The sequence below is a fragment of the Ictalurus furcatus genome, chromosome 24 (assembly GCF_023375685.1).
Source record: "Ictalurus furcatus strain D&B chromosome 24, Billie_1.0, whole genome shotgun sequence".
Classification (NCBI taxonomy): Eukaryota; Metazoa; Chordata; class Actinopteri; order Siluriformes; family Ictaluridae; genus Ictalurus; species Ictalurus furcatus.
The window spans coordinates 9793068-9809215 of NC_071278.1; the positions used below are offsets into that span (position 1 = coordinate 9793068).

The 16148-nt window shown below is 37.8% G+C and overlaps 1 protein-coding gene across 2 annotated transcripts; it reads right to left on the bottom strand.

Moving 5' to 3' along the window:
• Positions 1–509: 509 nt before the first annotated feature.
• Positions 510–10079, bottom strand: grapa (GRB2 related adaptor protein a). 2 transcript variants are annotated; one of them, XM_053613243.1, is made up of 5 exons: positions 9708–10074; positions 9403–9500; positions 9088–9207; positions 1635–1803; positions 510–1236 (listed from the first exon to the last, which is right to left on the bottom strand). In XM_053613243.1, the coding sequence occupies exons 1-5, from the start codon at positions 9927–9929 to the stop codon at positions 1057–1059; spliced, it is 789 nt and encodes a 262-aa protein (XP_053469218.1). In that variant the 5' UTR covers positions 9930–10074; the 3' UTR covers positions 510–1056. The 2 variants fall into 2 exon arrangements, with proteins under 2 accessions (XP_053469218.1, XP_053469219.1); XM_053613244.1 differs by having other exon boundaries at positions 1190–1306; positions 9708–10079.
• Positions 10080–16148: the final 6069 nt, after the last annotated feature.

The window sequence follows — 16148 nt, forward strand, 5'->3', positions numbered from 1 at the left end:
TATATATATATATATATATATATATATATATATATATATAAAGCTTTATATATATTTAATTATAACTACTTTACAATAACACACTAGTCTCACTATTGAGCTCATTAAACTACATCAATAGATATGCCTTTATAAATGTATATATATATATATATATATATATATATATATATATATATATATATATATATATATATAAAGCTTGTGGACACCTGATCGTCGCAACTATACGTGCTTGATATATTTGAACATCCCATTCAAGATTTAGTCCTTCCTTTGCTTTGTGAAAGCAAACTTTCACACTGTATAGAGGAATGTGCAAAGACAGCACTGTAGCCTGGTCTATAGACGCTTGGCGTTAGTGTGGCAGAAATGTGCACAAGTGCTCTTTTAAATGCAAAATGTACCTAGATTTTGGATATTGTATTGAGAGCTGCAGTGGAATGCTCACCTGTAGCCTCTGGTTTGAACAGTATAAGTAAGTCCTACAGACAACGGACACAACTGTCTTATCATTAACACACATTTATTGTCCCTTTTTTTTACTGCAACAATCACGTCCAAGTCATTTAAAAGAAATATGTTAAGAACAACAGACAAATTTACACATATGTATATATAAAAACACCACAAAGTACACAATCTACAATTATAGAGCTGGGGGGGGGGGGGTTTTACAAAAAATAAGTGCAGCAAAATGTTGCGTTTGAACCTATTGCTCTTTTTCTTTGTTTAGTGATGTTTCTTGTTTCCTCAGTGGGAAGCCCAAAGAGAGACTCTTAGTGTCTATATGATTACATGTATAAGCTGTAGGCAAAATGAAGAGGATTACACAGTTCTTTCTGTTTTCCCATTCACCACTTATCAGGGAAGACATGTTTTGTTTCCACAGACACAACATTACACCTGTCTGTAGCAGTCCACAAGCGTTTCAATCATTTCCCTGCTCCATACGTCTTTTTAATAACTGATCAAATTAATTAGGTATATCAGACCACACATATGCGCTGATCATAATGGAGCACAGGTGACCCCCTGCATGAGGCTCTGATGAAGTCAGTGGTAAATGAGCTTGACGTACTCTTTGGGGAAGATCCCAACACGCCCATTGCAGCGTCCCTTCCAGCACTGCGGGTCTGAGCAGTCGAGCAGGTCAATGACATCACCGCGCAGGAATTGAAGCTGGGAGTTGTGCTTGGGGATGAAGTCTACCAGTGCGTGGGCATGATGTGGCCTCTGGTAGATCAAAGATTTGTGTGAATACACCTTATGATGTAGCAAGGGCTGATCTGCCACTTATCCTGATCTGATAAGATAAATCATATTCTAATTTACTGACTTTAACTTATTGTTAATTTGATCATGAACTTCTCAGTTTCAATGTTGTGAAATTGATTTCATAATGTAATACAAAAAAAACAAAAAACTACACTACTCTTTGTCTAAAATCTAATCTGATTGGTGTAATCTTTGCCAACAAAATAGTTATTGGCTTTCTATTCACATGCATAATCTGTGTATTAAAAAAAAACATTTACATTTGATCAACAGTGAATTGGCTGATAAGCAAGATTATCCAGAATGAGAGTAGGTCAGGTTCTTGTGCATTTTTATACACATATCCCTCGGCTTACCCTTTGAGAGCGGTCTGCCTCATGGAGAAAGACTGTCCTTTCTTTAGCAATGCTGTTGCTTTTGTAGAAGTCCACCAACTGGTTGAGAGATGAAAATACCTCGTCCCAGATAAAGTACTGTCCCTCTCTGTCCTTCAGAACCTTGAAGTGTTGCACATGCTCACCATAGCTGTTAAGTGGAACGAATGAAGTGCTGTTAAGTGTACATATTTTCTTGCTTTCTGTAACCAAATAGTCAATTAATAACTGAATGCGCTTCAGTATTACATCTGAGTATTAACAATCAACTCCTTCCCTAATAAACACCTACAGCAGTTTCCCACATTAGTGGAGAACCTATTCCCAGATATTTCCCTTATTTATTTGAAAAAATAATATGAAGAAAAGTAAGCGCCACGACTACACACACACACACACACAGTAGTATCGGATTAAGTACTATTACTCAGGAATGCTGGAAACAAAAAACAGTCAAGCTACAAATGATCTGGCGAATCAAAGAACAACAATAATATGCAATAATAGTAAAGTAGTACTCCAAAATACACAACAATGATGTTGGCACAGAAGAAAAACAGGAAGAATAGACATAAGATTAAAGAAATAGGCTAAGCATACTGTATCTGATTGAGAATTATCAGGCACATAATGGGCCAAATGGAGAACTGTGGAATCAATTGTTTATATTATATATATAAAATAATATGTATGCCAAAGTATGAACACAAATCATTTCCTCTTTGCATGGCTGTAAGGGTCAAATATATGTTCCTTTCTGTTGGAATGAATATAACAGGCTTTTTTGTCACATTCATAACAGTTTACATTGTAGTATTACATTGTAGTGCATTGATAATACAATAATACAGAATATTCATTCTTTTATTCTTTATTATTCAGCAAGATTACTTTGTGTTGTATCGTACATTTCATTTGAGACTGTTTGTCTCCTTAAGAGATAGCTTGCCTTCTACACCTTTTCATCTTCTACCTCTTCCCAAGCCTGCCTGGAATATATCTCGGGCTGGGGCAAAACCTACCAAGAACCTTGGTGTACCCTTAGATGCTGCTTTATCATTTTAATTCCCATATAAATAACATACTAAAACCTGCTCATGACAGTTTTTTTTTTTTTTTATAATTGCTTACACATTATTATTCCACACTGACACTATATTTCTCAATAAACCCAGCTCATCAGTATTTTCCCTGAACTCATCCTCCCCAGTTGTGTCTCTGCAGTGGTAACGCTGTCTAAACACCCCTGTTAAAATTACAAGTTTCTGTGATGCAAAAAAGAAAGAAAAAAAGAAAGGAAGATGAATTATGTCAGATTTATTTTCCACCTTTAGTGTGATATAGCAACCAACAAAATTCAAGTGAAAATCAATTAGAAATGTTAAAAAAGAAAAATGTACAATAACCAGGCTGCACAAGTGTATACACCCTATTTATAACGGGGCATGTGACTGTGCTCAGAATGAACCAATCACGTTCAAACTCATGTTCAAAAGTACTTATCATACACCAGTACTCAACGAAGTGATTCTGATTAACCCCTAAATACAGATCAGCTGTTTCTGTAGGACTTTCTTGATATCTTCTTGGTTTCATTCCACTGCTGAAGTGATGTTCCTCAAAGATCTTACAAAGCATGTACAGGATCTCATTGTTGAAAGGTATCGGTCAAAAGATTTTCCAAAACATTAGAAGTACTATGCAACAGCGTGAAACAAAACGTCCGTCCAAAATGGACGAAAGAACGAGATAAAAACAGCAACATTAAAGGAGTTACAGGAATATCTGTCAAGTACTGCTCACTCCCTACATGTGACACCAATCTCTCGTATTCTTCATGTCTGGGCTATGGGGTAGGAAGGCTAGATGGAAGCCCTTTGTCATGAAAAAAACACCCAAGCCCACTAAATTTACCCCAAACCATGTGGCAAAATGTATTATGGACTGATGAGACCAAGGTAGAACCTTTTGGGCAGAATTCTAAAGATATGTTTTGTGCAAAAACAAGACAGCTTATCACCCAAAGAACAACATACCCATGGTGAAGCATGGTGGTGGGAGAATCATGCTATGGTGTTGCTTCTTTTTAGCCGGGACTGAGGCTCTAGTCAAAGATAGAGAGAATCATTGATATCTCTAAATCCTATCTATTTTGGTACAAAACCTGCAGACCTCTGTCAGACAGCTGAAGATGATGAAAAATGTCACCTTCCAGCACGATAACAACCCAAAACACAAATCCAAGTGGAATGAAATGACTTGAGGAAGGCTGTGCACAGATAATCCTCTCATAATTTGATAGGTCTGGAGCATTTTTGGAAGAAAGAGTGGAATAAAAAGATGTGCTACGTTGGTAGACACTCACCCAAAAAAACAAGTTTACTTTAATAAACTTTTAGTTGTGTGTGTATAAGGTGTGTGTACTTGTGCAACCAGGTTATTGTAAGTTTTAATTTCCCTTAAAACATTTCTATTTCTTATATGACATGATTTATTTGGTTGCATTTTTAAATAGGGGTGTATCATTTTCTACAACTATGTATTTTTTCTAAGCTATCTGAATCCTCTTAAAAAAAAAGACCCAGTAATGACATGAATTACTTCTTTAAAACTGAAATGAATATAAACCATAATGATATTCGATCAAGACTCACAGAGTATATCAGTTTGATGAATGGGAAGCCTAAGAAAGTCTACGAACCAGCGCTGTGTTGAACAAATTTTCCTGATGTTTCCTCGCAGTTCTGACTCACAGCGCAGACGAACACAGTTGGGATTTCCCAGGTTGCACAACTTAGCTTTAAAATGACCAGATTGTTGTGTGGGACTGTGATATAGTTTCCTGTTTTTGTAGTTTAGTTCTCCAACAATGTTCCTCGTCTAGTTGTTTTATCAAAGTGAATATAAAAGGTTTTAAGTGTTACTATTCATGTGTAGTACTTTATGTTTGACCTTAAAGCTGCAGTGGTTTTTGCTGAAGTACACTGGAAAAACTCACACGCCTCCAACTATATAAATAGAATAGGTCTACGTCCTGTGGTTGATCAATATAACATTGAGTTGTTTTATGGTTAATGACACCCTAGTAGCACTTTTCTCTCTTTTCCCCCCTCAGCAATGTCTATTTCTCACAATTGTCCACAAATAAAACACCTTCTCCAAACCCAAGAACATGTATTACGCAGACATGTATTATGTTAGTCATTGACTTTATATTAATATTATTTACTTATTTAACATTTAATATTATTTAATATTATGTGCAAAAAAAAAAACTTCTAGGAAAAATAAACACCGTACTAGAATGAATGAGTGAAAAAGTTGTGTAAAGAAGTAAAGGATCAAATGACTGAATGAACAATTGGTATATGATGAAGGACAATCAATTAAAGAATGAAATATTACCTCGGACATTGACAAACATGTGCCAGTGTGCCAAAACAACATGTAAACAATTGTGAAAAACTGTAATAATGAACAGACACTCAGAACTGCAGATATAGTAATTAAATTGATAATTTTACAGTGAAAATTGTTTTTATATCAGATATGAGTTCTGTTCTTTTCTACACTATCCCTAACTGGCATACTATCCGTCCTAAATAGTATCCGAGATGAGAATTAATATGTCCCAGATCATAGTATGTTGAAATGAGTATCCCAAAGGTACCTGGTTGGTCTACTATTTCTGGTAAGTTTTCTAATTGTGGATCTGTGGACAATTTTTCTGCTAATATTACCCACAACCCCTTGTGTTTTGTGTCGGTTTGCTTCGGTGAATTCCAGGATGCATTTTAGAGAAGTGTAAATGAAAAGTGGAAAAATAAATCAAGGGAATGATACATGAAATTATATAGTATAAATTATATACGAATAATGAATGAAGAAAAGCTGAAATGTAACGAGGAGTTTGTTTACGCTGACAGTGTTCTCTTCCAGGCAATGGAAGACGTGTTAGTGTGTCCCAGTACTTGCATACTCTTTTAATACACACTCAAATGTATGTACTTTTACTTCACAAAAAGAGTACATACTTTTAGTATAAGTATGCCAACTGGGATGTTCTTTCTACATAAATAGTGATGTTGGATAAAGCTTACAATGGCTTTCATTGAAATGGTAAACTAGTGTAGCGTGAATTTAATTTGAAAGTTCTTTGTCTCTATGTAACAAGGCCTATCTCTTATCCTACTTCGTGCTTTGACCTTCTCCACTGTATGGCTGTTACTACTTTATGGTTGTTATAGCCTCTGTTTTTTATTTATGTGCATGTTCATAGACTGCAGTCCAATGTCATTAAAATGTGGCATTGAATTGTTGTCTATATAATTCATCATTTTTGGCGAATTCAATATTTTGGCAAATCAATATATCAGTATCTCAATGTAATCTCGTACTCTTTGGTCATTTATTGTAAACTGTTTTTGGTGGCCCAGTCCAAAGACATGCATGGTAGGCTGATTGGCATGTCCAAAGTGTCCGTAGTGTATGAATGGGTGTGTGAATGTGTATGTGAGTGTGCCCTGCGATGGATTGACACCCTGTTCAGGGTGTACCCTGCCTTGTGCCCGATGCTCCCTGGGATAGGCTCCAGGTTTCCCCGTGACCCTGAAGGAAGGATAAGCGGTATAGAAGATGGATGGATGGATGTTTTTGGTGGACAGCGCAGCCTGCATGAAAAGCCCACTGAAGCCTATAGACCCACAGAGCTCAACTGACACAGGGCTTCTCTGGGATCTTATGGAAAAGCACATTTTGAGTACATTTTGTTTTAATTGACTTCAGTGGTGTTCATTGAACAACAGGCTTTTAATATGTCATTTTGGGTCCTGCCTGGATGCACAGCTTCTCTGGGAGTCAATGAATTATGGGCAGGTGGATTTTGTATAGAAGAAATATCTCAAAAGCTTCTCCAAATGATGATTGGGAGACCTCTCAAAGAGGCTGAACCTTATAACTAACAGCCATATAATGGAAACTTTAATGAACACGACTGACAGCACGTTAAACTTAAACATATCACTGCCAGGCAGTTAACAGCAGACTCACAGTACACACAGCATATACAACTAGTATAGCTTGTTGCTTTATCTTTGTAATTGGTAAATACTATAAATAAATTGTAAGTGTAACATTATGTTTGATTATTTGCATTTGTTTCTGGAATTTTTCTTTATTTATAGGTCTAGCCAGCTGTCACTACCTACTTCAGTGAAATTTAGCTAGCTAATTTTACTAGCGAGCTAAATTTCACTGAAGCAGGAAGTGACAGCTAGCTAGTAAGCATCTTAGCTGTTCTTTAGCACGACATGGCAGACACTATTAATGTTGTTGACCTGATTTTCAAAAAGTCTTTTGATGTTCTTACTCATGAGGTGAGGCTAAGAATCAAACAGGAGGTCAGAGTGGATATGGGTGTTTTAAGGCATGTAGCTAGCTTTTTTTTATTTATTTATTTATTTTTACAGCGATTGCCAGATTTATGAAGGTCGAGACACTTCTTTCCTTAGAATAATTAATTGCAGACACTTTTCCATAGTTTTTTAAACCACATCTTTTCAAGGATGCCAATAATTCTGGAGTTGACATTATGTCTTAGGAAACATCAACTTCAGTATTCCCAAAATGTGCTATGAGAGATTATCACTATAATTATTATGAGGGTGAATTCCAGTAAAATGCCAACGCCAGTGTGCAGTAACAATGTTTAAATAACTCTACTTTATGACGTGAGCCATGGATTCCTTCTTGAGACACTAATTGTGTAACTGCCTCACCAGCATATGTCTCTAGTCAGCCGTGTGACAGTGCTTGCTAAGTGTCTGTCCAGACTCAATGCACAGCACAAACTCTGAGTGAAACTCTGAGACTTTAAAATGTGTGTTACGTGGGTTCTACCTTTATTCATCATTTTGTTGTTTGGTTTTTCTTGGAAACAATGATAAGTGATGGCGAGTGAACAGGATTACAGTAATTAATGTTTGGAAAGATGAAAGATAGTACAAAATCTTGCATTTTTATAAATGCGTTCATTAGATGTGACTGAAATACACGATATAGGCAAAAGTATGTGGACACCTGAACATTGAACATCTATAACATGCTATGACATGTATAACATGCTATAACAGCTTTCACTCTTCTGGGACGGTGTTCCACTAGATTTTGGAGCATGGCTGTAGGGATTTGCCCATTCAGTCATAAGAGAATTAGTGAGGTCAGGTACTGATGTCCAGAAAAGAGGCCTGGTGCACAGCCATCATTACTAAAAGTGTTCAGTGTGGTTGAGGTCAGGGCTCTGTGCAGGACACTCAAGTTCTTCCACTCCAACCTCCTCAAACCATGTCTTCATGGACCTCGCTTTGTGCACAGGGGCATCGTCATGCTGGAACAGGTTTGGGCCTCTTAGTTCCAGTGAAGGGAAATTGCTTCAGCATACAAAGAAATTCTATACAATTTTGTGCTTCAAACTTTGTTGAAACTGTTTGGTGAAGAACAACATATGGATGTGATGGTCAGGTGTCCACATACTTTTGGCCATATAGTGTACATATTTTTTTAAAAAGTATGCTTGCCTCTGTGATGTAGAAACAGGTAAATCTGTATCAAATAAAGCCCAAAGTAGACAGGCTTCACTGAGTATTAACAAGCTAACCAATACTGGGGAGGTTGATGTAATCCAAGCCATTTCACTTGCTGACAGTTTAAGTCAGAGCTTAACAGTTTTACTCACAGCACAGGCATTTAAGCTCTTCACATACAGTAAATGTATGATGAATTCTGTAACTAACTCTTCCTTCTAAGAGAGGCTTTCAGATACAATATGGACTTTTTTCCTTTCTGACTAATTAATACCTCTGCTAAGAAGTGTACGGTTAACTGTCAGAGATGCCAGCTGGAACCAGTCAGGTTTCTAATTTATTTTGGGAAATGGGTGAAACGCTCTATTCGTGAGCACAAACATCATCTCCATGTTGGCCATGATATGACCAGTGTGCTAAAGCCTCAGACAGGGCTGTCCACTGCCAATGCAGAATAGAGGAACTATTGACTTCACCATAATTTAGCACTGTACACCAGCTGCCTATTTTGCTTTCCTTTATGTACTGAGCAGCCTCCTAATCTCATGCTAACAAGAACCAGAAATGTCACACCTGCTCTCAGCCATGCACCACACCACAGTGAAAGCAGCATGGCGGCCCATTTCTTGATTGTGGCCAAATCCAAACCATCCACCTGCAACTACCAGTTAATGAGCCATGGCAGGTAATAATATTAAACTTCTTCTGATCATTAAGTCAAAGTCAATGCTCACATGATTCTGCCAAATACATTTTATATGCATCAAATTGCTGCACAACTACCTCAATGACAAATAACATGATAGTCCACATACAATATATCACGTGTACGGTGGTTCAAATAGCTAACCCACCTGACTGACATGGAGAACTCTCCAGGTGCGCTTTCGCTCTCTCGTACCAAGAAGGCTCCACATTCCCTCTGGCGCAGTCGTCCCTCAGAAACATGTCTGGAAATCCGGCCTGCAAACCACCTGCGAACAGAAGAACAGTAGAGTCATACTCTCAGACTGGTTCCCAAAAGAGTGTTACACACTGCTGTTCAGTGCCATGGTTCTCTAGTGTCATATGATTTCCAGAAATATATTCCAACTAGGATTACTCTCTGAGGAGGCTTATTGAAAGGCACAGAAGTCTTTTGAGATTAAAATGAATGAACTTATACATACGTGTGTGGTCTTAAATCAATATAGTTTTTGGGTACATAGCCCTTCCTTCCCATTAACTCTGCCGTGTACCAGTTTGGGTCATCTTCCATATTAGTGATCTGGCCAATATAAAAGAAATAATCAGCAAGCTTAGCCATCTCATCCATCAAAAACTCTCCATAACGTAAAAACTCCAATGTAAACCTAAGTATATCTAAACTGATCTATGTACATAATAGCTTATACAAACTAAATGTTTATCTTAATGTCAAATGAACTAAAGCAATCTAGGTCTAGGTGAGTTACTCACACATCATTTACATTACCTTAAGTATGTCACCCTTCTGGAAGCTGAGTTCATCGCTCTCTGTGGCACGAAAGTCGTAGATAGCTACAGCCTCCATCGCTTCGACCCCCGTGCAAGAGCTATGAAGCGGTCTACAGTTGAGCTGCAGAGGGAGGATCTGCCAGCCTGACACACTGAACAGAAGTGTGCTGAAAACAGAAGCTACAGAGCAGAAATCATTGCATACACCATGGTAAAGCATAGACAACGTCCTGGTCTGCTTGTTGAGGCTGGCAAACCACCAATGAGTGTGAGTGTGAAAGAAAGAGCTGAAGAGGAGGGGAGTGAGCGAGGAGAGGGACAGAGAGAAAGAGAGAGACCGAGCGAGCGAGTGAGAGAGAGAGAGAGAGAGAGAGAGAGAGAGAGAGAGTGTGTAGGAGGTTGAGAGGGGGTGGTAGTTCCTGTTGTTACATTCTCACACAAGAAACACAGCAACACAAAAAAAACAGAAACACTAACAAAAATAGGGGAGGAGAAAGAAGGAAAGACAAATCTACAGGTCCACTAGAAACATTCCTCATTCAGAGAGATGGTAATGATTCATAAATGCATACATGTTGTTGAAATCATTTGGACTAATGTCATACATTAGATATCATTCATGCTTTTGTGTCGGGGTCCACTAGTATACAGACTTTTGTAGCATGTTCCTTCTTGATCTTTCAAATTCATACATACTAACACATAAAATAGGTTTGAAGGTTAAAAAGTTGGACACGTCCCCAAGGAGTAAGACAGTAATAAAAGAGTCCTTAGAACCCTTGGGATTGACTTTGCTCCAAAACTTCTATTAGGTTCAGTGGCTCTCTTTCATTTCCTACTTTGCTAGTTAATGTAGTCATCAGTTCGTGGGAGAAAGGAAAGTCTGCAATACGCAAGACCTGACAAAACCTGTGTGTGACTTAAAACACAAACGCTTAGTTTATTCACAGATGCTCTGCTCCTGCGTCTGACAAGCCAGGGAGAGAAAATAATAAGAAATCTTCATTTTGACATTAATCCTGGTGCAAGATTATATCTTTCAACTGCCTTCAAAACTGCACAGCATGGACTGAAGTCTAAAAATAGATTTTGTACTATAGCCTGCTATAGTACATATTTCATCGCCCACTCATTCTAGGCTAGTGAAGTGTGCACTCGTTCTTGCTAAATTCTGTATAGAATCTGTCCATCTCTCTTTGTTTTCCAACCGCATGCTGGGGTACTGAAGCTCGACAATCACACACGCGTCAGCATGGTGAACCACATTTCTATCAGGCCAACAAAGGATGTGTTGTAAAAATAACACCAGGTCTGTACAGCATGAAATCACTTCCTGAGAACACAGACAAGGGCACGGCACATACATACATGCACTGCTGCTTGATTTTATTAAGTGAAATAGAAATGTATATGGTAGGTTGACATGGTGACATACAACAGCAACACTCTAGTTCAGACCACAGAAAGACATAACACTACATGACATTATACTACATGTCAACTATGCTGAAAACGATGTTACCACTGTCTAAATTTATTACCACTAAATATGCAAGTGCATGATTAGTGTAAGGTGCTGTGGATATGTGCAGTTATGGGTAGATACACTAAATGGCCAAAAGATTGTGGACACCTGACAGTCACACCCATATGTGCTTGTTGAACATACCATTCCAGATTAGCTGTTATAATAATCTCCACTCTTCTGGGAAGGCATGCCACTAGGTTTTAATGAGGTCAAGCACTGATATTATAGAGTGAGGATATCTGGGGTGCAATCGATGTTCCAGTACATCCCAAAGGTGCTCAGTGGGGTTGAGGGCAGGGATCTATGCAGGACACTCGAGTTCTTCCAGTCCAACCTTCACAAACCATGTCTTCATGGAGCTCGCTTTGTGCACAGGTGCATTGTCATGCTGGAACAAGTTTAGGTGAAGGGAAATTGTAAATCTATAGCATACAAAGACATCCTTAACAATAATGTGGCAAAGGTTTATGAAAGAACAACATCTTGGTGTGATGGTCAGGTGTCCACAAATTTTTGGCCATATAGTGTATCTAGTGCTAATCATGGAAAAAGGAAACCAAATCTGACTGGCTTAAATTCACCCATTAGTTCAGTGGTAAACAACAATTCAGTCACATCAGCCTTTCCCAAAACAAGCTCTTTAAAGCCACAACAAAGCAAGGAAGAGAAAACAGCAGTGAACAGAGGCAGGGGGAAATGTGTGGTGGACCTATACACTGTACAAGTGATTTAGGTTTAGCTGAAACAAGATGTGTTTTGCTCTAACGCAGCTGGGAAAGGCATGTTGTGTGTTTTATGTGGCCGGTGAAGTTCTCAGGCTGTGCAGGGGAAAGTACATAACAGTGAAGTCACTGTTATGTAAATGTATATATTCATCTTTTGAGTTCAAAAACTCAAAGTACACAGAATGCTTAAACGTTTAAACAAAATGAAATCATTAAAAAAAACAACAATCTGCAGTCATTACTGTATGGCGTATAGATGTAGGCTATGACAATAAAAAAATAACAATTATTATGAATAGGCCAGGTTAAACAAGTATTCTTTACTCTGGATTTAACATCTATACAATTATTGTTCAATGTTCTCTGGAGCACTGTTGCAGTGTTAAAAAAACAAAACAAAAAACTCTTCCTCCAGATAAGTCAAGTGATCCTAGAAATTAACAGTACACTTGTCCCATAAGTATTTACTTTTAATTCTTATAACAATTCAGACAGAACTCATAAGTATGACTGCATCATCATTATAGAAGTTAAAGCCTACTTTGATGTTGTAAAATTACACATCCAGAGAGTTGGATATAAAGGAAGGTCAATAAACACTTGTGGAACACCATCTCGCATGATTTTAATCTCTGAAAAATCCCCATTTACACTAATAAACTTGTCGGTCAAACAAGATCTACAGTCCCCTCCAAAAGTATTGGAACAGCAAGGCCAATTCTTTTGTTTTTTTGAGATCGGCGATAGATCAGAATTTCAGCTGATATTTGCATCTAGATGTGGTAAACAACTTAGAACATGGCACCTTTTGTTTGAACCCACTCATTTTTTATCAAGTGATCAAAAATATTGATAGGTACTTCTTGTTGCCCAGGTGTGTCCTGTTAGATTGACTGTTTAAACAATTAATAACTCTGAATGTCTTCTCTTGGTTTGAGAACTAGGTTTCACCTGTGAAACCTTGTTGTTAAAAAGGATAAACCAACATGAAGATCAGAGAGCTGTCTAAGGAAGAAAAGCAAGCCATTTTGAAGATGAGAAAATAGGGAAAATCAGTCAGTGCCATTGCACAAGCTTTGGGCATAGCCAATGCAACAGTTTGGAATGTCCTGAAAAAAAAAAGAAACCACTGGTGCACTAACAACCAGATATGGAACAGGTCAGCCAAGGAAAACAACAGCGGGTGATGACAGAAATATTATGGGAGCTGTGAAGAAAAACCCAAAAACATTAGTGACATCACCAACAGCAGGAGTGAAGGTATAAAAATCCACCATTTGACGGAGACTTTGAGAGCAGAAATAAAGAGGCCATACCACAAGATGCAAACCACTCCTCTTTTCTTTCATTCACTTTAATTCATTTAATTAACTTAACTGTTCCAATACTTTTGCTCACCAAAACATGGGGTGGTCTGCTACCAAAGGTGCCATGTTCTAAGTCGTTTAACACATCTAGATGTAAATACCAGGAAATGAAAGCTGAAATTCTCATCAATCATCTCATATTCAGCGATTGATCTCAAAGCCAAATGTCTTCAGTAATAACAAAAGAATTGGCCTTGCTGTTCCAACACTTTTGGAGTGGACTGTAAGTCACATAAGAACTTACGGACATGACCCTGACTGATTGATGGTTTTATTATATTTAGTACGGCCCCCATAGCAGCATTAAACCATGTTGGTCTGGAGGACAGCATTAGGACATTATCTATCTCTCTATCTATTTTGTATTTGACACTAGATGTTACCTGACATTAACAGGCTCATAGATATGAATTTTGTGTGATGCAGCCCTCTACTGGTCAGTATACGTCAATAATTTTGTAACTGTAACCCTGAATTCACACCAGACGCATCAGGTAAGTGTCATGTCAAGGGTCATTTCAAGACCTCAGTAAATCCACACCTGACAGATCTCAGCTGCATTTACACACAGGCTACTGATAGGAGGAAGAGCAATGCTGCGTTTTGAAGTTTGTCGCCTCTTGGAAAGAGGTGTGATCGAAAGACCAGACCCAATGTCCGTGTACATTTAAAACGTTTGTTCTTGCATTACATTGAAATTTACAAAAGTGGAATAACAACTTAAATTGCCATTTAATCATTTTTTTTTAGGAATAAATTAACCATATGGGTTTATTGGTTTGGGTAAGTGGGTGGGACTAACTTTCTAAATGGGCATTATTGTTCAACCTGCACAAGCTCTTCTTCTTCTGTGAGTGTTAGTTAGTGTTCTTCTCTTCTTCTGCTCAGTGTATGGGTTTGTATAGGCAAATTATCTATTGGCTAACAAAAAGACTGACACTGTGGGTGGGCTGAGGAATGGAGGTGGTAACTGCTACATAGCTAAATATAAGCAGGAGAATTTGTAGGCTATACAGCCCCCTCCGAAAGTATTGAAAATGGCAAGGCCAATTCATTTGTTTGTGCAATACATCGATGTATTTGGATTTGAGATCCAAAGACGGATATGAGACAAGAGGTTAGAATTTATTTCCTGGCATTTATATCTAGATGTGTCAAAGAACAGAAAAAATAGAACCTTTTGTATCAAACCACCAAATATTTAGGTGAGCCAAAGTATAGGAAGAGATCAGTCTTGAAGTAAATGAAAGTAACTAACACTTGCATATCCCTTACTTGCAATAACTGCATCAAGCCTGCGACTCACTGACATCACCAAGCTGTTGTTTCTTCTTTTGTGCTGCTTTTCCAGGCTTTTACAACAACTCATTTTCTTACCTTAATACCTTACTCTAAAATAGATCTGCAAAAATATTGCAGAATAAAAAGTATATTGTTTGTAGCTTAATTTAAAAAAAAAAATGAAAAGGAAAGCTTAAATATCACATTTACACAGGTATTCAGACCCGGTGCTATGAAAGTTGAAAATGAACTCTGTGTATCCCGTTACTTTGTGTTCTCCTGTGCTTCCACCTGTGCCATGTTGCCATCTAGAGGGGCTGAGGAGTGTGATGATGAAATCTTCAGTTACTTTAGATATTTACTGGATTCTGGTTTGTCAGTTCTAATGTTGCCAGTGACGTATTGTGGTTGTCTATGCTTTTAGGTATCTTGGGTGGGGAGTAGTCAGTAGACATAGATAATGATGATGATGATGATGATGATGATGATGATGATGAACATGAATGAATCTGTGTTCATTCACCTACAAGAGCATTAGTGAGGTCAGGTACTGATGTTATGCATTTCCAAAGGTGTTCAGTGGGGTTGAAGTCAGAGCTCTGCGGTCACAGAGTTCTTCCACTCCAACTTTCTCAAACCATGTCTTCATGGAGCTCACTTTGTGCACAGCGGCATCATCATGCTGGAACAGATTTGGGCCTCTTAGTTCCAGTGAAGGGAAATCGTAATGCTACAGCATACAAAGACATTCTATACAACTGTGTACTTTCCAACTTTGTGGAAACAGTTTAGGGAAGAACCACATACTGTATGGATGTGATGGTCAGGTGTCCATAAACTTTTGGCCATATAGTGTATGAAAGCATAATATGTTAATGTGGGAGTATTTTTTTGCATATAGAGTTGCGTATAAAACGAGTGCACCGGTAAACCGGTGAATGAGAAAGCATTTATGTATATATGATATAGATATAAATCACAGAAGATCTAATGATTTCCACTACAGATACCATTACAAACCATCAGCTGTTAACCATTAAAACCATTATTGGTCCTTAATGGAATCCACAAGACATAACATGCCACCAATAGACATAAAAAAATACTGGAATAAAGTTGGTTTGACGTTGGACATTCGATATTCGCAGATATGCAGAAATTAAGGGACCGTCTCTAAAGTTACATACGACATTGTTAAACACGATTCTAACTTCAACAGCATTCGAAGGGAATGACTTACAGTCATGTAAACAACTGTAAAGTATTCATCTAGGTGTCAGCTATAACGCACACCTCTTAGATTTTTGATATTTAACAAACTAAACGATTAAATCATATGTAAATATTGCCATGTATTTCACTACAGAATGGGCCCATACACGAAATATACCATGATTTAAAGCTCAATAGCATTTGAAGGGAATGATGTACAGTCACACAACCAACTGAAAAGTGTTCATCTAGGTGTCAAGTATGATGCCCACCTTTTAGATTATTGATATTTATTAAAATAAGCTATTAAATCACATGTAAATTAG